Source organism: Ctenocephalides felis, unplaced genomic scaffold (assembly GCF_003426905.1).
Source record: "Ctenocephalides felis isolate EL2017-DRISC unplaced genomic scaffold, ASM342690v1 CF-g0.4_SCAFFOLD_01604, whole genome shotgun sequence".
NCBI classification, from domain to species: domain Eukaryota; kingdom Metazoa; phylum Arthropoda; class Insecta; order Siphonaptera; family Pulicidae; genus Ctenocephalides; species Ctenocephalides felis.
The window spans coordinates 6397634-6425416 of record NW_020537758.1 but is presented as its reverse complement, the minus strand read 5'-3'; the positions used below and the strand labels follow the sequence as shown (position 1 = coordinate 6425416).

At 26.3% G+C, this 27783-nt stretch overlaps 1 protein-coding gene across 1 annotated transcript in view; it reads right to left on the bottom strand.

The window, feature by feature from the left end:
• The window catches only part of LOC113374006 (neural-cadherin-like), a 454794-nt gene that overhangs the window by 88571 nt on the left and 338440 nt on the right, over positions 1-27783 (bottom strand). Inside the window, 2 exon segments of the mRNA XM_026614261.1 lie at positions 2619-2766; positions 21736-21873. Coding sequence (XP_026470046.1) covers positions 2619-2766; positions 21736-21873 — 286 coding nt within the window.

The window sequence follows — 27783 nt, the reverse complement described above, 5'->3', positions numbered from 1 at the left end:
CCCAAAAAAATATCCCAAATAAAATTCTAAATCCTTTACCTTGTACTGGAATTTGTTGGTTTCATCCTCATCGTGAACAGTCACAGTCAATATAGGCATTTCAGGAAGATTTGTGCCATCAGTTTCGTCGACTTCTGTAAACCATTCGTCTTTGGTAAATTGTGGAGGCATGTCGTTTATATCTTTGACCCTTATAGAAGCCGTCCCTGTCCCTTTTAACCCTCCACCATCCATTGCGACCACTTGTATGGAATAATCAGGAGTTCTTTCTCTATCCAGACAACACACCTGGAATAATAGATAAATTAGAGCAAATTATGGTCAATTCTGATCTGAAGTTTAGAAGTTGGTGAGATCAACATCGGTCAACTTACCGCAGTCTTGATAACTCCAGTATCGGACTCAATTTCGAAGATCGGTGAACCAGTTTCTTCCTCAATGACATTTTTTTCGATAGAATACACCAATCTGGCATTTGTGCCTTCTGATGATCATCATAATCGACTGCAGACATTGTCATCACCACCATACAGCTGTACCATTTTCAGTGACGTTGCCGAAGTACACACCTGGGTAAAAAATTAAAAAATATTCCTTTATTTTGCTATTTTAAAGTATACCGAGTTGTAGGAGGGTTGTATATTGTTAGACAATATTTTGATTGTACATTTGTGTATAAATCTGTCATACACTTCATTCATATTAATCGAATGTTTTAGAAGTTATGAGGGATATACAAAGTGATGCACATGACGATCATAAATAGATGATAATTGTTTTATTTTGCAATTTAAGTCTCGATAGAGTTTTTGTAGGGCAATATGATGTTAGACAATATTATAGACTGTACATTTGTGTATAAATCTGTCATACATTTTATTCATATTGATCAAATGGTTTGAAAGTTATAGGTAATACACTAACTCAATGCATAAATTAATCTAAGTATACTCTTCTTATGTAAAATCTAAGGTATATCTAGATAATTAAAAATTTATTTTGCAATTTGGGAGTATACCGAGTTGTTGGAGAGCTACATGATGTTAGACAATATTATAGACTATTCAATTTTGTAAAAAAAATTCAAATACATCATTGATATTAAACAAATGGTTTAAGAGTTATAAAGGATATACAAAAGTGACGCACCTAACAAAACCAAGTAGTAGACTAATAGATGATTATTGTTTTATTTTGCAATTTAAAAGCATACCGAGTTGTTGTAGGGTATTATGATGTTAGACAATATTATAGACAATTGCATTTTGCATAAATCTCTCATACACTTCATTCATATTGATCAAATGGTTTGAAAGTTACAGGTAATACACTAACTCAATGCACAAATTAAATCTAAGTATACTCTTCTTATGTAATATCTTAAGTATATCTAGACGATAAAAAATTAATTTTGCAATTTAGGAGTATACCGAGTTGTTGTAGGGTTATATAATGTTAGACAATATTGTAGACTGTACACTTGTGTATAAATCTGTCATACACATCATTCATATTTATCAAATGGTTTTAGAGTTATACAGGATATACACAAGTGATGCATCTAATAAGGCCTAATAAGTGACAAATAGATGATTAGTGTTTTATTTTGTTAGACAATATTGTACTCTTTCAATTTTTTTTATACCTCTATACGCAAATTTTTTTAAATATATTCTTGGATTACATATTGAGAAATAATTTACTAAATTCACAACAATTTAGCGCGAGGAAGTTTTAAGAATTTTTCAAAATTTGTTGCAAAATCTAATTGTACCATACGAAAATATTGTGATCTTTTTCCACTCAATCGTCGATTGAAAAATAAAATTCTGTTAACCGAATATTTTTTCTTATTAAATAGCAAAGTAAACATATTAAAGATTATTATACTAAATGTTTAACAGTTTACTACAATTAGTTTAATTTTAAAAAAATTGGTAAAAACTGATTTTATCAAATATCAAATCTAGTTGTCCTGATTACAATATCGTGAACGTTTTCTGCTGAATCATCGTTTAATATAATTTTTTCTATTATGAAAGTAATTTTTCTTAACAAATATCAAAATAAATATACTAGAGATTAACATACTTAAAATGTAACTATCTGCTATCATTAGCTTAATTTAAAAAAATGTTGAACATTGATTTCAAAATTCTATTTGTGAGGCGACAATACTGAACTTTTTTCAGACGATCGTAATTTTATGAATTTTTTCCCATTGTGTAACTGAATTTTTTTAATAAATAACAAAAAAGACATACTAAAAATTAACATACTTAAATTACAACAATATACTACAATTAATTTAATAATAAGAATTTTAAAACTGATTTTATCAATATTTATCAAATCTATTTATACAGACGACAATATAACGGAGCCAAGTAGATGACAAATAGATGATTAGTGTTTTATTTTGCAATTTAAAAGTATACCGAATTGTTGTAGGGCAATGTGATGTTAGACAATGTTGTTTATCGTTTAATTTTGTATGGATCCTTCATACACATTATTCATATCAATCAAATAATTTAAAAGTTACAAATCACAAACAAAAGTAATACACATATACATAACAATCTAGACTACATTTTCCATATCCAATATCAATTTACCTTGTGGAAATATAGGAGCATTATCATTGATATCCTTGAGATTAACTTGGACATCAGCATAGCCAACAAGTCCTTCACCCCCCTCGTCCTGGGCAAAAACTGTGAAACGCCACTGGGGTCGTCCGTTGGGCTGATCTCTATCTAAAGGCTGTAAAGGAAAAAAATAAATATTAGTTTTCAAAAATTTCTCAGGGTACGATGTTGTAATTTGGATATGTCAAAACCAGAAGCGTATTTTAGGTATAGAAATTATAAAATTGAAGTAAAACTTCTCAGGGTGCGAGAAATTTAGGAAAAACATGGATAATGTATACTTGATGTAATCCTTGTAGTTTCGCTTAAAATATACAAAATATCCCACTGATACTTGAAAATGCAACTTACCGACATGTCGGAAAATTTATTACATATAATTTACACCTAGTTTTTATTATCTCTTAATAATTTTGAATATTTAATCCGAAATTGTAGACGAACAAGGGAAATAGTAATTATTGTTCTAGTGCATCTATATGACGATGTTTAATTCCAAAATGCTAAATGTAGCTAAAATTACAGTTTGTACAGCGAAATAGCGAAATAGACTATCTATATGCAATATCTGGCACTCTAATAACCACATTTACATATTTATGCACAAACATACATATGCACGTATGCAATATATCAAAAGACATACATACATAGAAAGTTGTGAGTTTGCTAACAGTTTACTTAATTATTATTAAAAATAAACAAATTTTGTAGCAAAATTTAGTGCAAAGTGAATGCAAAAATAACAATGAATACATACATATATATGTATGTATCTATATATCTGTATTTGTATCGATATTTGCCATCATAAATTTTTATCGTTTCGCATTCTACCGGAAAGTAATTTTTGCAACGGGCTCGTCGCAAAAAAGCACTGAATATCAATTTGTATTCACGATTATATGGGGACAACGTATATACACAGTCCGACATTGGGGGCCATTGAATAATTATTACTTTTTACGACAAACACAAAAAAAATACAAACAATACAAACCGAAAACAAACACCGGGAGAGACACGCAAAAATCATGGAATTCGGCCGGCAAAAAATGGATTTGTAAAAATATTGAGTTGGTAAATTTTTTTGAAAGGAATATATGTTATATGTAGTATTGCATTCTCTAGCTATGCTCCCCATAGCTTATTGAAAAAATAAGTATTCTGAAAATTTCAATTTTTGACTCGAACATAAATTTATATTTTTTTACCCAAAATCTCTGTATGAATCTCTATAAATTTATAAATTAGAAAAATAATTATTTAAAAAAAAACAATGTACTCAACTTACATGTTTTTAGTGTAAAGTTTTATATTTTCTTTATTTAGGGTCGTTAAAAGTTTTCATAAAAATCTCTTCGATGTATAATAGAGTAAATATAATAAAATCTTCTGAAACTTTTTCAATTTTTTTATACTAGTATATGTAATTATTTAATAATTTTTTAGATTACATAATAAAAAAGAATTTGCTAAAGTCACTTCAAGGTTTGAAGCATTTTTTAAAAATTTGTTGCAAAGTCTAATTGTATCATATGAAAATATTGTGATCTTTTTTCACTCGATCGTCAATTTAAACAATTTTAATAAAACTTTTTAATAAAACAATTTTAATAAACAAAGATTATTGTTTGTGTGACTAATTTTTTTTAATGAATAACAAAATATACATACTAGAGATTATGTAAAATTTGAAACAGTATACTACAATTAGTTTTATTTTAAAAAATTATTAAAAACGATTTTATCAATATTAATAAAATCTAGTTGAACCGAAGTCAATATTATCTTTATTCAGTCGATTATAATTTTGTAATAATTTTCCCAATAAGAGACTAATTTTTTTTTTAAATAACAAAACAGACATACTAGAAATTATTATACTTAAATTGCAACAATATACTACAAATAGTTTTATTTAAAAAATTGTTAAACTCGATTTTATCAATATTAATCAAACCTAATACAGATGGCAATATAGTGACTTTTTTCAGTCAATCGTAATTTTAATTTTTTTTTCTCACTACGCACCTAATTTTTTTTATAAAATCTGTAAACAAACATATTGGCAAGTAACATATGAAAATTTTCAGTAATTTATCACAATTAGTTTTATTTAAAAAAAAATCAGTCAAATATTAGTTATAAATTTATATATGAGTTTCCTGCTGAACCCAATTTTGATTCAATCATCAACAACGAAAATAATTTTATAAATCAATATATATATATATATATATATATATATATATGATTCTTTTCGAAAAATACATATTACTGTTCAAACAATCAATATATTGAAAATATTATATTGAATATATATATATATATATATATATATAAATTATTCAATTATTTTATTAATTCGTTAACCAAACAAATAACAGGCCATTCGAATAATTTTTAATCAAAAAGCACAACATACAGAATTTTACGAGCTCGTGCCGACTATTCATCAAATCTATTTTTTCTAAAAGAATAAATTTAATTTTAATATTTGTTTGGTTTCGAATAATTACAAAATATTCGGAATTAATATCACCAGAGATTAAATGTTGCAAAAATAACCGAATGGTAAATTGCAATATATGGAATTACGGATTAGAGGAATTAAAATCGATACTATAGAAAAATAATAATAAAAAATCATCCAGTAGTTAAAAATCGTTATGAATATATTGAAAATTAATTTAATTATTTTGTCAATAAATAAATTGAATAATTTGCTCAAATCAAATAGATAAACAATAAATCTGCATATTATATCATATAGAATTATTTAATCATTTTCCATACGAGTCCTTTGGTTTTGTGGTCTTTTTGGTATAGATTAATTAGATTTTTGTCCAAAAATAGGTCACAGAATCGCATATACATATATATGAGAACGTTATATAATTTCTGTGTCGGAATTTCATGATTAAATATTTGCTAAATTGCAACGTTTATTGCCGCTCGACGTACATACACGTTCAACGTTTCTGACTAGGAATTTGACGAATAATTATACATATATACATATAAATACATATGTTTGTATATATATAAAGGGCTATTAATAAAGTCTGTAAAATATAGGCTGCACTAATCAAGCCTACTGGACAATTTATAGTGAACGAAAATTGCCAAATAATTAGTGCACTTATTCACGACATAATTTGTAACTTCTAAAGTATTCATTTATTTGGTATAAAATACAAGTATGTTTGAAATTAAATGCACTAAAATATGTTTTTATATAAAAATAACCTACAGCAACTCGCTGTATTTTAAAATCGTATCCAAACATAAAGATTTTATTAGAGCATTCTTAAAGTGTAAGAAGTTGATATTTGGCATGTAACTTTTAAACAGTTTGTCTAAAGTGATAGAAGTTTTAAACAAATTTGTTTTAAATTTAATAGTTAATAATTTTTTATAATATTATAATGTGCTACAGCAACTTGGTATACTTCAAAATCGTATCCAAACATAAAGGTTCAATTAGAGCCTTCTTAAAGTGTAAGTAGTTGCTATTTAATTTATAACTTTTGAACCGTTAGTCTAATTTATATGGAATATTTGTCAAATTTTTACTAAATTAAATAGTGAATAAATCTTTTTAATAATATAATGTCCTATAGCAACTTGATATACTTTAAAATCGTATTCAAACATGAAGATTCAATTAGAGCATTCTTAAAGTGTGAGTAGTTGATATTTGGCTTGTAACTTTTAAACCGTTAGTCTAATTTATATGTTATATTTGACAAATTTGTATTAAATTTAATACTGAATAAATTCTTATAATACTATAAAGTCCCACAGCAACTCGGTATGCTCTAAAATCACTTCCAAAAATATCAAATTAATGCGAACCCTTAAAAGTTCTAAACGTCTCCAAAACTTGGCGTATGCAAATTTACTTGTTGATATAGCTTAGTTATTAAAACTCTGATAACTTTTAAACCTTTGGTCTAATTTAGTAGAAATATTCTATAAATTTGTACAAAATTAAACAATCTATAATATTGTCTAACATTCCAAGATTCTATAGCAACTCGGTATACTTTAAAATATCAATCAAATATACACAATAATTACGAAGGTGTTTGAAGTACCGTTATTTATTCAATTTAGTGTAACTTTTGAACCAGGAGTTTAATATAAGTAAAATATTTAGAAAATTTGTACAAAATTAAATTATCTATAATATTTTTCGGTATATTTAAAAAAGTCAATCGAAAATAGACAATTGATATAAACACATAAATTGATTGGGCATTAAGAGAGATTTTATTTTTGTGTATGTATGAATGCATATGTATATTTTTATTGAATGGTAGAGTCTTGGATTTGTGTATATTTTTTGTAGAGTTTCGAACAAGAATCCAAAAATAATTTTAAAAGTATATTTTTATGTATATGCATATGTGTATGTCTATTACTATATTCTTAACTACCTTTAGGTTAGTTAACAACCCTACACCCCGTTCATTTAGGGGTTGCAATCTCTCCGGGCGGTACTTTAGGTTCCCATCAAAGGTTTTGCATAAATTACAAAATCCGTCCATTATATTCCAGTAGCGGCGGCTGCTATGGTCTACTATCTGAATTGTGCTTTTATGGTTCGTTATTAATTAATTAATGGTGTTCTCCAATCAACGATTACTACACCCCGACGCCGACGCCACTGGGAACTGATTGAATTTTAAGTTGAAAGCTTAGGGAACAAAAGTACCATGAAAGGGTTGTTGGTATTAGATTAAGATATGTTTTATACTGTAATTTGGGTTAAAGATGGGGTGAAATATTATTTTTATGGTATTATACTTAAATTACAGTTTTTTTGGTACGGGTTTTAGTGTACTATTTATAGTAATAATATTTTGTTTAATTTAGACCTACGGTTTAGAAGTTACAAAATAACAAATAAATGTACTTTAAGCGCTTTCAAAATAAGTATCTATTTTCGATTATTATTTTAAAGTATACCGAGTTGCTGTAGAGCTCTGATGTGATAGAAACTATTATAGATTATTCAATTTTGTGTAAATTTTCAGAATATTTTGGTTATTTTAGACTTACGGTTCAAAAGTTATAAGACATTTAATAACTAAATGCATCAACAAGTAAATTTGTAGAAACTTTTCGTTTCCCACAATTTTATATTTTTGGAAGCGATTCTAGAGTATACCGAGTTGCTGTAGGATTATATTATGTTAGGCAAATTTATTAATTGTTTAATTTTGCACAAATTTGCTAAATGTTTTATTTATATCAGACTAACGGTTTGAAAGTTACATGAATTCAATTGAATAAATTTACGAATACTTTTGGTGATTGAATTAAAAATAGAATTTTTTTATAAATAAAATCTGATATATATGTATCTATGTATTATATTCGTCAGTAATTTTATTTTCGAAGGTCTGCGAATAATAAATTCATTCAGTTGATGGCATTCTTTTCTCTTGGTGCATTTTTATTATCTGCATCGCGAGTTTGTGCATTTTTCACCAAGATACCGTCTTCCACTTTTTCTCCATCTTTTCTATTTTTGCCTCTTTATTTTGCATTTTGAGTAAATATAATCAGTTGAAGGGAACAAATGCGATATTCAGAATATTTTTCCAAAGTCTAAACCGCCAGATCATTTATATTGTTTATTATAAGACAACGGCGAAGAAAATTCTGGGCGAGGGATAATAAATTTACGACGAAATCGGATGAAACAATTTATACGGTATGACATTTGTAAATGACATTTTTGCGAATTTCTTGGTGATAAACAATATTGTTTTCTTATTTTTTTACTTATGTACACATATTCAAAAATAACATATCGAAATTGCAGATTTGTAGCACGACCAGTTTTGTTTCAAAAAAATTATTCAATATCGAATATTATATTTAAAATCTATGACTGTCGTGATTTGTTGTACGGCAAATGGCACGTTTTGCAATTTTTTTACATTAAACAATACAATTTTTTTATTTTTTATATAAGGGTATATATTTAAGAATATTATATCCAAATTACAGAATTCTAGCACGAGTAGTTTTGTTTTAATAAAATCATTTAATATTTAGAGCAAAGCACGTTTTACAATTTTTTTTATATTAAATTACACGATATTTTTATTTTTGTATTTAAGAATACATATTCAAAAATATTTTATTCAAATTGCAAAATTCTAGGATAAATAGTTTTGTTTAAAAAATATTTTAAATTTGATTGATGATTTTTTGAAAAATACTTTTGTAATCGATGGGAATTTTGTAATTTATTTAACCAATATTACTTAGTTTTTTTGAATATAATGAATATTAATTAATAAACTATAATATTTAAAATAATAAAAAAAATGAAAAATATTAATATAATTATGTGATATTTAATAAATGTGTCATATTCAAATTTTAGCATTGTGAAAAATCCGCTAGAAAATATGTATAATAAAATTTTCCTATAATTCTAGAATTAAAACTATTTGTACCAAAGTTCTGTAATTTAGATATGTTATTTTTTATTATATTTGTTTACATAAATCATAAAAAATTAGGTCACGAAATATAATTTTTTTTAAGAAAATCATAATCGTATCAAAAAAGACCATCATGTTGTCATACTGTACAAAAAAATGTTAAAACAAATTTTCAGCAAAAATTCAAAATAAAACTGTTTGAACTAGGATGCTGCAAATTGACTATGTTATTTTCTAATATTCTTGTTTGCATATTTCATAAGAAAATTAAGGCACATAGTATAATTTTTTTTAAGAAAATCATGATCTTGTCATAAAAGACCATCATATTGTATCATGATTTTAAAACAAAGTTTGAAAAATTGCTAAAATAAAACTTTTTGTACTAAAATGTTGTAAATTAAATATGTTACTCCTCAATATGTTTATTTAAATATTCCATCAAAAAATTTTAATCCTTTCATATAATATTTTGTATAAAATGGCAATAGAGTAAAAAAAGATCCTCATGTTTTCATAGAGCACAACCAGATGTTAAATCAAATTTCAAAATTTTTTAAAAATAAAACTGTTTGCACTAGAATGCTGTAAATTGATTATGTTACTCTCTAATATGTTAACTTAAGTATTTAATTAAAAAATATTGATCACGTGATATAATTATTTTGAGAAAATCATAATCGTGTCACAAGTAAAATTTAGAGCAAAGTTTGAAAAATTCTTAAGATTATACTGATTATACAAAACAACTGTAATTTAAGTATGTTACTTTCTAGTATGTTTATTCACATATTCAATAAAAAAAATAGGTCACGTGATATAATTTTTTTAGAAAATCATAATCGTATTAAAAAAGACAAAACAAAACTGTTTGTACTAGAATGCTGTCAATTAAATATGTTACTCCACAACATGTTTAATTGATTACTATATAAAACCCTTCTATATAATATATTGTGTAAAATGCCAAAAGACACAAAAAAGCTCATCAGCTTTTAGAATAAAACAATATTTAAAAATAAAATAATATTTAATTTAAATAATTTATTTAAAATAATTATAAAATTAAAAAAAGTAAGATCAGATGTAAGTAAAATACTAAAAATAAAGTTGCAACAAAATAATTACACAAAACAATGTATCAATTTCCTTCACCCTCGATTCCAAATACAAAATTTATTATTTCATCGAACAAGCGTTCAATTTGTACAGTTCTTGTTTCGTGTGGTTTTGCGTACATCTACATACCTACATACCTACATAGTATGTATACTGAAAGTAAGGATTGAGAATTTCGAATTGAGAATCGAGAATGAGTACGAATGAGAGGCTGCTGCAGCAGCAGAGGCAGCTATGCGGCATTTGGAAGTATAATTTAATTCGAGGAATAGTTGCGATCTAGCTGGTAGTAGTACACTCTTCTTTGAAGTCGAAACCTCCGCCGTTTCCGTATACTCCGCCGCCTTCACCGCCAATTTAATGAAAATTTCTAACTAACGCGCCGGCGGTGGTGACGATTATGATGACACATTATACATGTGTTGGGAATTTTGTTAAAAAAATTTTAGTACCTTCTAGTGGCATTTGTGAAACTAATAGTAGATGAATGAAAGTATTTAAGTAATTAAAATTAGTCGAAACCACCACCAATTCTGTCTCCTTCACCGCCGACAAAATTGTTTCAAAAATGTCTCGATACTATGACATGAAAAATAACTACATACTTAAATTAAAATAAAATTGATACATGTGCTGGTGATTTGTTTAGATTTTTTTTTATTTGCATAGTTTTATTGTCAATCAAAATAATATACATTTTTTCAAAACAATATGCTGTTGGTGTTAATGCATTTAAGAGATTATCTCCTATGAGATATCTCTCATTTTTTATTTTTTTGACATTTTATTTAAGATCGTATGGCCATTTTTTTTTTAATCTTCGTGTGGGATATTCCTCGCTTAAATCTTTTAAATATATGTTTGGGTGACCTGGTAGTTTTTTGTGGTATTTTTTGCTCCTTTCTTTTATCATTTCATTAATAATTATTATTTTTAAGTTTTTATGTAGGGTGTCATTTGTAACAAACAGATAATATTTAAAGCTAAAAGTTTGCCCTAAGAATATTTGCTGTAACTTCCTAGGTTTTAAACAAACTAAATATAAATATTGAATTAACAATATGAGTGATACGAATCGAGTTATTTGATTTTGTGTAAAAAATGACATCACGTGACTGAATTTTTGTCATTACGATTTAAATAGACATATTACAGAGTAGCTTAAATTACAGTATTCTGGTACATACAATTTTATTTTAAGAAATTTTTGAAAATTTGTTTTAAATTTAGCTGTATGATCATATGACAGTCTTTTTTGACACATACATGATTTTTTTAAAATAATTATTCTACGTGTATTAATTTTTTCATTGAATATGTAAATAAATATATTAAAGGGTAATATATTCTAATTACAGCATTCTAGTACAAACGGTTTTAATTTGATATTTTTTTGAAAATTGGGCCTTAAATCTTGTGGAACCGATGGTCTTTTTTGACACCATTGCTGTTTTATATAAATTATTATATCACCTAATTTATTTTATTAAATATTCAAATAGATATATTAGAAAGTAACATACTCAATTTACAGCATTCCAATACAAATATTTATATTTTTAAGATAGTAGTAGTACCGTTTGACAACATGATGGACCTTTTTTTAGTACGATTATGATTCTATCTAAAAAGAATTATATTACGTTCTAAAAAGAATTATATTACGTGCCTTAATTTTTTTATCAAATATTTAAGTAAACATATTAGAGAGTAACATACTAAAACTACAGCATTCTAGAACATACAGTTTTATTTTAAGAATTTTTGAAAATTGGTCTTAAAATCATGTTGTATTGTGATGATCTTTTTTGACACGATTATAATTTTCTAAAAAAAAATATATGTGACCTAATTTTTTTTATTAAATATTTAAATAGATATATTAGAGAGTAACATACTTAAATTACAGCATTCTAGTATAATCATTTATATTTTTAAAAAAACTTTAAAATTTATGCTAACGTGTTGTACCGTATGGCAAATGAGGGACTTTTCTGATACTATTATGATTTTCTAAGAAAAATTATATCACGTAACCCATTTTTTAAATAAATATTTAAATAGACATATTTGAGAGTAAAATACTCAAATTACAGTATTCTAGTATATAGAGTTTTAAATTTAAGAAATTTTAGAAACATTGGTTTGAAATCTAGTCGTAATACCGTTTGACAATATGATGGTCTATTTAGACACGATTATGATTTTCTAATAAAAATTATATCACATGACCCATTTTTTCTATTAAATAATCAAGTGAACATATTAAAGAGTGAACATACTCCATCGCATCATTCTAGAATAAACAATTTTATTTTAATAAATGTTTAAAATTTTACTTGTATTGCTCGACAATATTAACGTGATTACACCAAAATTCTTATTTTCAGATTAGATAAAAATTTTAACGTAACATTTCAGTATAAACTTTAGTTAATTATATAAGTTAAAAATACAAATATAGTAAATAATATAAAAATAATTAAGTTATAAATAATATAAATATTTAACGAATTTTAAATAGATATTGTGAACAAAAATATAACATGCACGTGACTAGAGATTATATTTTATTTAGAAGAATTTATGCCTAATTATAATTTTTAGGCTTTGGCAAGATATATGTTATATATATATATATATATATATATATATATATATATATTATAATTATAGGGTACACCTGCAGTTGATGGAACTATTGGAATTTGCATTTAAATGCTAATCTCTTCGGTTAAATGCTAATGCCTAGACGATTTCTAGGAGACGGTTTAAACTTATATCAAACTACATTCAAATATTAGATATATATATATATATATATATATATATATATATATATATTATAAAATTTAATCGACACTTGTCTTTGATACTTATACAAAAAATACTAACAAATATTTCTTTGTACTGTATTACAAAATTGCTTTTACGAGTTTAGACACACTGCATTTAATTAAATTACCAAATACCTATTTTAGTTAGTTAAAATAACAAAAACTCATTGAGTATTACACATCGTCTTTTCATAATAAATTTCTTCAGATAAAACTATGTCAGAAATCAAAAGTTTGCCTATGAAAATGAAATATATATATCTGGATAACTTTTATTATTTTTACGTGCTCTGAATGCTTTATTACTATAGTACAAAGATTATCACATTTGTAAGTAGGAAAAGTTATCAGAAAATATAGTTGTAACGATCGTTTTTGGTTAATCTAGAGCGGTTTTATTCGAAATTTTTATATTATAGTATATGTAACTGTTCGTATCAGATTTTTGATATGTAAAAAAAGTAAAGTGTGTGAAATAAATTTTTTGAGTTATTTTACAAAATGTGAAAAAGTGTCCGGAGTCTATATATTATAAGATTTTACACAAAATTTTGATATCGAAGTATATGTAACAATTTATACTACTTAATATAACCTTTTATCTAGTTTTTGGTGTATTTAAATTAAAGAGTTCTAGAAGTAATTTTTAAGTTATATAGAAAAATTACAAAAATGTCCTAAATCCGCATATCGCTTATTGGAAGAATATATAACTTTTGCTTTCACCTACATTTTATTCAAAATTTTTATATCAAAATATATATAAGAGGTTATGCTAGAATATACTAAATTTTGTCTACTTTTTGCCAATATAAGCAAAGTAAATTGTCTAGAAAAAATTTTGAAGTTAAACACAAAAATCTACAAAACTGTTCTAAATCCAGATATTGCTAATTAGCTGAATATATAACTTTTGTTTTCAACAATTTTTTATTCAAAATTTTTATATCAAAATATATATAAAAGTTAATACTAAAATATACTACATTATGTCTACTTTTTGCCAATGTACTCAAAGTAAATTGTCTAGAACAAAATTTTGAAGTTATATAAAAAAAGTCTACAAAAATGTCTTAAATCCGCAAATTGCTAATTAGCAAAACATATAACTTATGCTTTTGCCCACGTTTTGCTCAAAATATTCATATCCAAGTATGTATAAGAGTTTGTACTAAATAAAAGTAAATTTTATCTAGTTTCCAACAAGGTAAAGAAAACTATACACTCCAGAACAAATTTATCAAGTTATGTGGCAAAATGTCCAAAAACGTCGTAATACATTTCACCTCTGTATACTAATAAGTACAAACCAAATCCTCAAATTTTATTATAATATCCCCAATCGTTTACTCTAGAGGTCAAAATTCGAATATTTACCAGATTACTGAATAATTCCACTTCGATATTTAGCAAATAATCACTTTTCGCCCCAGAACACCTGTTCATGTCAAAGCATTACCAAGAGGTACTTACATCGTAGTTTAACACGCCGTTTCGAACACTAAAGCCTTTTCCCCAAGGAGGGGCCTTGGAGCACTAATGGTTTTGTTTACTTTACGTGTATTCAGAACATTCGATGTGTATTTCGGTGTGCTGCCATTTATCAAATAATCCCCCCGGTGGCGAAGAGAATCCAATCAGACTCCGACCGGCGAATTAATGCTAAATATGTTCTCTGACCACATTTATAGACACGAAATACATACACACTTACCCCCCAAACATACACATATATATATATATATATATACATATACATATTTATGTTTCCATGTACCCTGGTTATGAGATTCTAGTCAGAATGCAACAACCATATTGTTTAATTTAATAGGAATTTTCGTCGGAATTCCATTCGAAAGTTTTTTGTTTGCAAAGCCGCCGGCAGTTTGCAAACTATCAGTATTTAATAGAGTATTTTAGAACTGTATTGTACTACTATATATAAATTCGCTGAATAAAATGTAACTAGTGGGGGGCGTGGCATCGTGCCTTAAGGCAAATTGCTGGAACTTCCCGTACCAAAAATTATTTTTTTTTTGAAAAGATTAACATTTTTGAAAAAATTTATTCTGAAAAAAAATAGATTTTTGAGGAACTATATAAATTTTTGACAAAAACTTACATTTTGTTGAAAAATTTATTTTGAAATATTTTGGAAATTCTGAACTTTTTTTCAAAGCAATCGTACTGCTTTAATGCATAGAGACTAAATATCAAAGCGCGTAAGCGCCGCGTCGCTGTCTAAAGCATAAGCATTGGTACGGAGCCCATAGGAATGTTAACAAAATGTATACTTATTGTTAAAATCTCTATAAAATATCTGATAATTTGATGTGCATATGTCTAATGTCTAATGATTATTGTTGACCGCCAAATGTTATTTTTTTTTTACTTTTTTTACTAGATCTCCGAAACCGCTAGACCTATTTTCATGAAAATTTGATCAAATCTTCATCTTGATAATGCAAGTAAAATGTTTTTTGAATTATACAAATACGGACCTGCCTTTTCACAAAAACTAATCAGCACGTCTCCTTACCAATACGAATCGAATGTTTTTTGAATTATTCAAATTGCTTCATCCCGGTTCCGGAAATCGTCGACGAAAATTTGTATCTGAACATACACAAATGCACGCACACACACACACATACACACATACATTAATTTTCTCTAAGGTGTGCCAATATATTCAGAAACCTTTGAAACGTAAAGATATATAAAAATTTTCATTTTCGATTTTTGTGCGATTACTATAACTCACTCTACGGAAAGTTAATTATAAATAAATCAATTTATCATCTCCAGAACATTAACAATCGTCATTTCATTTCGAATCAAATTTCAAAAAAAAAATATTTGCCAAATTTCCACAAAATTGAAAAAGTGCTCCCGTATAGTCACAGTCTAAACGCATTTGCAAATAATTCTGTGCGACATTTTCACTTATACTGTGCTTAGCTTGGCGGCATTTTCACATTTTTCAATAATTTTCACAAAATTGAAAAAGTGCCCAGTACATGAACAGTCTAAACGCACTTGGGTAAACATTTGTACCAGAGTGGCGCTTAGACTGTGCTTAGCTTGGGTGATTTTTTGAATTTTTAATCCAAAATTACAAAAAAAATTTTGAAAAAAAATTAGAAACAAAAAATTTTTTTTTCCAAAATCAATTATTTTGTTGAAACAAGCAGAAAGTTCTTTAAGTAATTTAAATCGGACACTTAGTTCTCTCAAAAACTGCCATTTTTTAACATTTAGCTCTGTATTTCCGGAACCGCTGGGCCTACCTTTGCCAAAAACTAATCAGCACATCTCCCTATCAATAGGAATCGAATGTTTTTTAAACCATTCAAATCGGTTGATCCGTTCCCTCAAAACTCGCTTCCTATTTTTTGCACTCTTTGCTCCATATCTCCGTAACGCTGGACCTGCCTTTGCCAAAAACTAATCAGCACATCTCCCTATCAATAGGAATCGAATGTTTTTTTAAACCATTCAAATCGGTTGATCGTGCGCCCGAAAAACGTGGACGAAAAATAGCGGACATACAAAACACACACACACACACACACACACACACATCCATTTTTTCTGAAGTATGCCAAAATGTTCAAAAACCTTCAAAACGTCGAGAAATGTAAAAATTTTTGATTTCGATTTTTGGACGATTACTATAACTTACCCTACGGGAAGTTAAAAATCTTTAATACAGTGTTTACATTTTTTGGTATTTACAGGATTATGAAAAAAATTTAGTGATTTTATACATGCTACTTGAGGACATTTTTCTAGATTTTTGTCTATAGTTCGAAATTTTGTTCTGGAGTTTTTATTTTATTTACATTGTTAAAATCTAAATGAAATGTATTAAAATTTAATATAAACACTTGTATATACTTTAGTGTCAAAATTTTGAATAAAGCCTAACTATTGATAGATTTTTATAGCGAGCTATATATAAACTTAAAACATTTTTTTGGTATTCTTCATATAACTCGAAAACTTATTTGGGATATTTTATTACTTACAAATATGAAAACTAGATAAAATTTACTTTTATTTAGTATAATTTATTTAATATTCCTTGATATAAATTTTAAAATATTCGTCATAATTAATAATTAGAAAATTAGCTATTTAGGACATTTTTTTAGATTTTTATCTATAGTTCAGAAATTTTATTCTAGAGTGTAAATTTATTTACCTAGATAAAATTTACTAAAGTTTAGTAAAAACTTTTGTATATACGTCTATAATATTTTTTCTAATAAACTAGTTGTGACGCGTAAGTATATAATTTTTAAGTCAATATTTTTTTTAGATTTTTTTTATATAATTCGATAAATTTGTTCCAGACACTTAGCTTTATTTATATTAGTAAAAAACTAGATATAATTTACTAAAATATAGTATAAATTGTTATATATACTTGGATATTAAAATATTGCATAAAAGTTCAAAGTTACGCAGATTAATTATTTAGCTAATTTAGAGTCAGTCATGTATGATTTTAGGACATTTTTTTGACATTTGCTCATATAATTTGATAATTTTGTTCCAGACACTAATATTTATTTATATTAGTGAAAAACTAGTTAAAATTTACTTTAATATAGTAAAAATCTTTATATACACTTGGATATTAAAATTTGAATAAAATTTAATAGAAAGGCACAGCTTTCTAGTAAACGCTAAAAGGTAAATGGATATATATATATAGGACATTTTTTACATTTCTTCATATAATTTTGATAAAATATTCTAAATAATTTACTTCATTTTCATTCAGAAAACCTAGATAAAATTTACTATTATATAATATGAATTGTTATATATACTTGTATATTAAATATTTAAAAAAATTAGACGAATATAAAATCGTTGAGACATTAAACGTAAATAGAAGTTAAGATAAATATAAAATATTTGTAATAAACTATAAATGTATTTATTCTTTTGGATGGTATTTTTTTAAGATAAATCTTTATATATATATATATATATATATATATACATACATAAATGTTAACACTTTCCCTTCATATGTTTTTTGAGGTTTCATAAAAGTTAACAGATCAGAAAAATTCGTGAAGTGTAAAAAAATGATGGACAGTTAAATAAATGTATTTTGAACAGGTTTTTTGGATTATACTAAACATCTTTGAAGGATTTGAGATTATATATATATATATACATATATATAATATATATATATATTATATACGTATATATATATATATATTATATATATATATATATATATATATCTATATATATATATATGTGTGTATAAATTTATGTGTAGCACGCAACATATATATCTGATATCTTTTTCTAAGAATCCTTGTACGTGGAATAATAAACTTCATCCTTTGTAATTTTTTGATTTATTATGTGATATCAGATAATGTATTGTAACACTTCACATTCTATATATATATATATATATATATATATATATATATAATAATAGAATAATCCTTTTCTTAATTAAACATCATCACTCCACCCATCAGAATCTTTTACTAAAGAAAACTTTTGGCATTACATTATACTAAGTTTTTAAATTTGATCCGATAATTTTCAACTCGGAGTGCCATCTAGTTTTTGCAACATCAAAACTTTTTCTACTTCCTCGTATTTCCGGAGGATACACTTCCTCTTCCGGAAAATCTTTGAGGAAGTCGAAGGAAAAATTCAGAGGAGCAACTTAGAGTATCATTTTAGTGGAGAGAAAATGAATTTTTAAATATAAATATTAACTGGGTGTGAGTGGCATCTATATACATATATATATATATATATATATATATATATACATTATTTCTCAATATGCAAATTATTATTTCCCAGTATCGTTTTCCCTTCTTTTGTTTCAAAGGTGATCAGTTTTTATTACAAGGCGACAAGTAATTTTATAACTTGAAAAAGTTCAAAGAAAAATTTAATAGTTTTCCAGTATGCAGAAAAGTTTGCAGAATTCTCGTCGTCGTCGTCTTTGAAATGTAATTTGCTTCTGCAAATAAAGTTTATAATTTCTGGAGGCGGAATATAGAAAAATAATTTATAAAAAAATTAGTAAATAATATATAGTTCGATATGTAGGTAATTATTTTATATGTTGATAAGTGTAATTGAAAACAGCTGCAGATATTTATTTTGATTTGAATATAAACTAGTTGGTATTGGTATTTTGCCTTGAGGCAAGTTATATGAACTTTCATATATGTGTAAATAATCGACTTAGTCAATAAAAAATAAATTAATTTATGAGTGATTAAAAGTATTCCGAGTGGATTTATTACACATAATTGAAAACGAACGAACACGTTAACTCAGAGTATTTTCTAAAAGCAAATTTTCAAAAATCAATATTTTTTATAATTGAACCAGTTTCCGTAGGACTTTATTAGTTTAGTATGTTCATTAAGACCAAGTACTATATCGTTATATCAAGTAAATCATCTAATTTTAATTTTAACAAAGGTCAAAAAAACTACTCATTTTCTCAAACTTCGATGAATTTTTGTAGTTAAACTACTTGTCGTAAGGCCGTAATATTTCAGTAAGTTCTATAAGACCATGATATATTTATCCAAAAAAAGTTCCATAAAAATCGGCTTAATTTTTTTTCAACAGTTAATTACAAGAAATCGGCTCGGTAAATGTTCACCTAAAACTAATCAGTATCACTCCCAACTACAGTTTTTATTTTTTAAAATCGATTCGGTAGTATGAGCTTAAATGTGGACGAAAAGTTTAACACTTTTTTCCAAATTACAAAGACACGGCTCGACCGATCGTCGCACAAAACCCAGAAATGCCAGTCCTCATCGAAATACATCGAATGGCTTTTAAATTTTTGAAATCGGTCCAGCCGTTTTTGAGAAAACGTCAATTTACGGCAAAAAATCTGTTCACACACACACACACACATACTTTTTCCAAATTTTGTCTCATTCGATTCAGAATGACTTGAAACGTTGAGAAAATATAAAATTAGCGAATCGGATTTTTGATGAAAACAAACTTCTCTTTCGGGTAGTTAATAATTAGATTTTTTTTTTTAATTTAATATTTTATTATATATATATATATATATATATATGTATATATATACTCATAAAAGTACTTTGTTCATATATTTTCTAAAATAATTACATTTTATTTAAAAAATATCTGATTATTATATTTTCCCAAGATTTCGCGCGCGTTTGCACGTTAACCTAAAACAAAGCGTCGTTTCAGGTTGCGTGCAACTTTAGGGAAAAAAAGTCCGCCTAAAATTTAAAAAAAATATAACAATTTTTTTCATCATGTATTTTATAAAAAAAATGAACTTTTGTTATCACTGCTATCATTACAAAGACAATATCCAAACTCAATTTTTCTCTCAAGGAAATTAGTACAAAGATGAGTTTCACATTCCATCCCCTTTCGGAAAAGTTTGTCACTTAGGAAGTTGTTAGCAATGAGAGTTCGTCATCATATGATATACAGAATACTATACTAATTTGTATATATATATATATATATATATATATATATACATGTATTTGTATATGTAAATTATGTGTTTCCTTCAGTTTTATGGTGTCATTTATGTTTGTTAAGTCAAGTGATACTCTAAAGACATTTGTCATGTTATAATATACAAAATTACTCAAGTTATATGTTACATATAAAATTCTTCTGTACGGGTGTATGATTTGATATTTCTCCTAAACGGTCATTCGGATTTTGATAATTCTTTTTACAGTTTGTCAAAGGAAATTTTTAAAAATTTAATGAACGATAAAACAATAGTAATATTGTAGAAATAAATGGCAAAAATTGCAAAAAAACCCTTATTATTGTTTGACATGAAAACATTTGAACTGAAGAAATGTCAATTTACTTGAAATTTCAATTTAGCTGAAATTACGAGCCTACTAGATAATATTAGAATATAATACAAGATAAATGTACTTACAAATTAAAGTTAAATTTTCAATTAACACTAAGATTAACTGATTGTAAGTACTATTTACTATTTTATTTTTTTCTTTACACTCCAATTCAAATGTTTTAGTTTATAATTTTATTTTTAGTTTGCACTGAATGAAGGCTAAGATTATAGCCGAAACGTATGGATTTAAAATAAATTTTTGAAAGAAATTCATGTTTTTTATTGTTGTTATGCCCGATTATTAGACTTTGTTAATATATATATATATATATATATATATATATATTTGTGTGTATCTTTTATTCCTCCAGACAATATAAATCCACAACTCTGATAATTAATCTTGATCAAAAACTCGGTTTTATTCGCATCTTTCGACTTTACATCGACTTTATTATCATCAATTGTATTTCCTGAAACATATTTCCTTTCAAGAAATGGACACTGGGAAGAAAATAAAAAATATTTCTTATTTTCATCCTCTTCTTGAGATAATCTCTTGAAGGAGATGATTGATGGAAAAAGATGAAGGACATAACTTGTCGATTTGGAAAAGGAAGGATAATATTTCCTGAGGGAGCTTTTGGGTGTAAAATATTTTTGTAGGTTTTTCTGGATGCACAATTGTTTATACAGTGTTTTTATAGTTATATATATATATATATATATATATATATAAACATAAATAGACAAAGAAAATCACTAACCTTGAGTACGAAAATTTCCCCAGTCGTCCTGTTAATATCGAATTTGCTGTTGGCAGGATTGTCAGGATCAATACCTTGTCCTGTCAGGAAATAAACAATATTTTGTGGCCTATCCTTGTCACCATCAGTGGCTGTCACCTGAGAAAATAAAATTAAAAAAATGTAAAGTTTGTAATAAATATAAAATTAAAACTAACTTCAAAAATTCACAAATTAAAAACAATTATGCACAAACACTACTAATTACTAGGAGAATTTTACAAATAAATTGTTTAATAATTTTGAAAAACTCAACAAAAAATAGTAATAATAATTTGCAATATTTCTTTATAATAAAAATTATAAATGTTACCACAACACATAAGGCAAAAAATTTTTTTATAAATTATTTTATACAAATTACTTATTTAACAATTAAGTTTTTGAATTAGTATACTTTTTTGTAACAATTTCTCACAAAAATCATGCACATTATTTTTAAATATTTGAGAATTTCAAAACACATAGTTTTTTAAGAAAAATTTGTTAAATTAACATGATGAAAATATATAATTAATTTCTAGAATTTCATTGCACCTATCACATAATGACTGTTTTTAATACGGAAAAAATAAAATTATTGTAATTTATTATATGTTTACTTTTATAATATTTCTAATTTAATTTTGCATTAGCTTTTTCACGTGGTTGACCTACAAAATTCTTCAAAAATTAAACTTTTCGTTCATAATGAGATATATTAATTATCTTCTATTTTTGGGAGTTACTTTAAATAATATTTTAATTAACATTTGAACTAAGTAACCCAACTAATACCTATTCTAGAGAGCTCGATATCAAGCAGTATGATACCAAATTAATTAATTTTATAGGATTTTTTTTCTAATTTTTATTTTTGTTTTTCACAATAAAATATTTTTTATTCTCGAACGCTCAATAGTATTTTTAAAATATATTCAAACTATAAACAAGAAATTTTCTCTAATATTTTTTTTTTATTTTTATTTATTCTCTTTCCCTAATTTAAAATATAATTTAACTAAAAATCTAAAGTGATCAAAGTTTTTATTAACAATTTTCACATAAAAAATTTGAAAAATTACAGTGAGCGTGTTAAACCAACAAATTGTTCTTAGTACATTTTTTCATCTTTAAATTATTTATATAGTTATTTTGTAATATTAGGTTGTCAAATATCTCCCTTCCGCTTTTTTGCTCTTGGTTTATAATACAAAAAGGCGGAAGGGAGATATTTGACAACCTAATATTTTGAGAAGTTTATACTGCAGACAGCTTAATATCAAGCAGTAGAATATCAAAATTCACTCGAGGTCTTTGATATCAAATAAAAGCTTAAGTTTAAATTGCCTTCTTTGAGCATATATTCATTATACATATAATCATTATATATAGAGTGGTCGACCAGTGGGTTGCCTTCTTGAAAAAAAATTCGTAGTTGTAATAGCTGTTCAAAATATTATATTTTTTACTAGCAATGTGCTGTGTGAAAAAATCAATTTTAATGAGCTCTAAGTGCTCGAGTATATCCAACAAAAAATTTTCTCTAATTTTTATTATTTCATAAGATATTTCCTTTATCCTCGTTTGTGTTTCACAAAATTAGAATTCATATTTGCACCAACATAGCATATGTATCCAGCTAGAGCTAGGATTATAGCACAGGCGGACTCGAACAATATACGAAATGCGAAAAGCTAATATTTGCAAGAGCTAACTTTTTGCCGGTGCGGTTTTACAGCTTCATATAGTTTAGTCCGAGAAAAACAGAAGGGTAAAAAAAAGTAGGAATAAAATCGGATGATGTACGAGGAGGATTTTTGGATTTGCTAAAACTTTAACCAGAGGACATAAAATCCTTTTCACCCGATGGAAATATTATATTTTACCAGGCCCTAGCCCATTTATTTTCGATAGATTGATCATTGATTTATTCAGATGTAACGACAGATAAATTGTGAAACACAAAAACACGAAATGCATAAATTAAAACACAATATTTATTAATTCGTTATCGGACTTTGTATGGAATATATATGGCGAGCGTGAAAATGGAATTTATGCGGTTTGTTTGTGAAATATTATTTAGAGACGAAAACTTATTGCAATGCCTACATCATACGTCAATGTAAATAATATATAGATATATGTGCAAAATTTTGAAAAAAATTAGATTTATTTACACATTTTTGCATTACAAACTTAAACAGATATACCAAGCATTTTTTTGTACTACAATTTTTGAAGCTTTTAATTAGTATACCGAGTTGATATAGAGCGTTGTGATATTAGTAAATATTATCAACAATTTAATTTGAACAAATTTGCCAAATACACTATATATATTTCATGAATGGTTTAAACGTTACAAATTATTTAGTGAATGGTGCATTTACACCATAATAATGTACTTGTCTATAGCGTCTAAAATAACCTGCATTTTCAAAAATCATTTATGAGTGTACGGAGTTTATGTAAAGTGTTGTGATATTAGAAAATGCTTTAGATAATTTAATTTTGTACAAATTTGCCAAATATACTATATACATTCCGTGAATATTTCAATTGTTAATTCAATTATTTAGTGAATAAATATAATAAACAAACGCAATGACGTCAACTTATTGTGCGATCAAATTAATTTACATAATCTTTCTAAATTTTTATAAATTCATATCCTTATTGTATATATTATTAAAAGCAAAATGAATATCACCCAAGTCGATTTTTTTATTTTTTAATTTTTTTATCTCCAAATATTTTTCACATGAGCGATTTATCATATCGGCGTCGGCGTCGCTCGATCGATTTACGATTTGCAATTTACAGGGAGGGACCAGGGACAAGGGGCTCTATTTCCATTTTCAGAGAGGGATGATGGATTTTTTGGCGGATTTATGCGTTGAAAACAAGTCGTTTTTCACGCCCGCAATCGCGCTATTTAGATTTTGAACTACGATCGGGAATTCGGGACAAACAATCTGAAAACTTTGCACTAGAATAGTAGTAAATGTGCATACTGTAAAGACGAAATTGCACTCGATTGTTTGACTTTAAGTGTTGAAGTTTGATAAAGTAGAAACATGTAAAATTGCTGGAGATTTGCAGGAAATAGTGTCATGTACAAAAAATATATTGTCGTTGAAAATGAAGGTTACATTGGACCCTATGTGTATACAAAAATACGTTGTTATAGTAAATTTTGTCAGTAAATAAATTATATCATTTAAACTAATCGCGGCATGTCAATAGTGTATTCGGCAAATTTATTCAAAATTAAATTAGCAATAATATTTTCTAACATCACAATACCCTACGACAACTCGTTATACTCATAAATGACTTTTGAAAATAAAGTTTACTTTGGACGCTGCGTCATATAGTAAAATAGATCGTTAAGGCGCATTTATTCAGTAATTAATTCATAACATTTAAACTATTCACCGTATATAAATAGTATATTTGGCAAATTTGTTCAAAATTAAATTAGCAGCAACATTTTCTAATACCACAAGACCCTACAACAACTCAGTATACTCATAAATAAATTTTTAAAAATAAAGATTACTCACTCCAAATCTCTTATCCCTCAGATTTTTCCTTATTTATGCCAATAACAGAAAAATAAGTTTTTCGTCTGATCTGAAAATACAACTTTTCCCTAAAAGTGCACGCAACCTGAAACAACGCGTTGTTTTAGGTTAAAATGCAAGCGCGCGGGAAATCTTGGGAAAATATTATGATGAGATATTTTTGAATTTAGCAATTAAAATTTAACTAGTGATAGATTGCTTTTAATTATGTAATTTGTATATAATAATTGTATTGCATTATTCTAATTGTTATATTTTGGTAAAAAAAAGTTTTTATATCGTTTTTCCCTAAAATTACGCGCAACCTGAAACGACGCCCTGTTTTAGGTTAACGTGCAAGCACGCGCAAAATCTCGGGAAAATATTATGATGAGATATTTTTGAATTTAGCAATTAAAATTTAACTAGTGATAATTTGCTGGAACTTCCCGTACCGCAATGAAATATTTGAAGATCATTATAAGTACTGAAACTTTCATTATTTTTGGTGTTTTGTTATATCGAATTTAATACTGGTAGCAATTTTTTTCTTTCTATTTATTTCTTAACAACCGTCATTTCATTTCTAATTCAATTTCAAAAAAATGGTATGTAAAAAGTGTATTTGGAAAATTTGTACAAAATTAAATTAGCAACAATATTTTCTAATATCATAACACTCTTAAAAATGATGGTTATTTTGGACACTGTGCCATGCACTAACATACCTAGTTAAGGTACATTTATTCAGTAATTAATTTATAACGTTTAAAATATTCACGCAATGTAAATAGTATATTTGGAAAATTTGTACAAAATTTGATAATCAATAACATTCTCTAATATCACAACACCCTACAACAATTCGGTATACCCATAAATAAATTTTCAAAAATATTACTTACTCCATATCTTTTATCCCTCAGATTTTTCCCTATATATGTCAATAGCAGAAAAATAAGTTTTTCGTCTGATCTAAAAATACAACTTTTGCTGAACTTTTGCGTATTGAATTTTATTTGTTCCGATGCAGCTATACGAAGAGCTATAGCTCTCTATACAGCTCGAAGTAGCTATATTTGTAGACAAAGAGCTGACATTTGTAAAAATATTTTATCATTTTATATCGAGTTTTATGAGTAGAATAAGTTGTTTTAGAGTTATATGATGTTAGGAAATGTTTTGAGATATGTAATGAGTTTTCTGAATACACTATTTATATCCAGTAAATAGATAAAAAGTTTACTGAAAAATACGTGTTCATCCGCGTAATTGAAATATGTCCGTACTGTTTTTGAATTTAAATAGAGTATAAGTATACCGAGTTGCTGTAGGGTTTTATGATGTTAGACAAAGTTCTAGTTTATTTAATTCTAAACTATTTTGCCAAAAAAACTATTGACTTTAACAAATAGTTTAAAAGTTATAAATAATTTAGTGAAAACATGTTCCCTTGCTAATCCATCCATCGCGCATACATAATGTTAAAATTTAATAATTAAATAGTGCCTTTATTTCTTATATCATTTGTAACTTTTTTGTTCAGGATCTTTTCTTATATCATTTGTCTAATGTTGATAAAATATTTGACAAATTTGTACATACTTAAATGATGTAAAATTCGTTCTAACATAGTAATACCCTATATCAACTCGGTGTATTTTAAAATGAATATTAAAGTAAATGATATACTGAAAATGCACCAAAGATGCAATGATTGGCCACATGCATCATAACTCATAAACTATTGAAATTATTTAAATTATGTGTAAGACAAGACTTATTTAGAATTGAACAGGCTATAAATGATACTAACAATACAAGGCCCTACAGCAACTCGGTATACTTTAAAATCGACGCTAAAAAACGAGCAAAAAAATTCTGGTGCTTTTTGGTAAAATGAACCAGGAAGGTTCAATCATGAATAGTGCATTCAGTTGGTAAATCGCTTGTAACTTTAAAACCGTTGGTCCAATTTAAACAAAATATTCAACAAATTTATACAAAATTAAATAATAAATAATATTTTCTAACACAACAAATCCATACAGCAACTCGGTATACTCTAAAACCGACCTTAAACATCACCCAAAATTTATTGTAAATTTTACTTCCCTCCAGCTCCCTAACTATTTTCCTACTACCATAAACTACAATTTGGTCCTAGCTGTAGCTTTTGTTCCGAGCTGTAGCACATAGCAGCTAAATCTCTTCGTAATCTAGTAGTTTGAAAACTTATTAAAAGCCATTATGTTCGGTTTTCGGTTTTGCAATATTTAAGACTTAATTAGACAATAGAACGCTAAAACGCATTTTGTGTGAAGGAAATTCATAGAAATTAATAAATAATAATAATAAGAAACTACTTGCCAAAAGGCAAAATTGTAGAGAGAAAATAATTTGTGACGAAACTTGCAGTTGGGCGTAAAATGCATGAAAGGTTTTGAATATTTTTGAT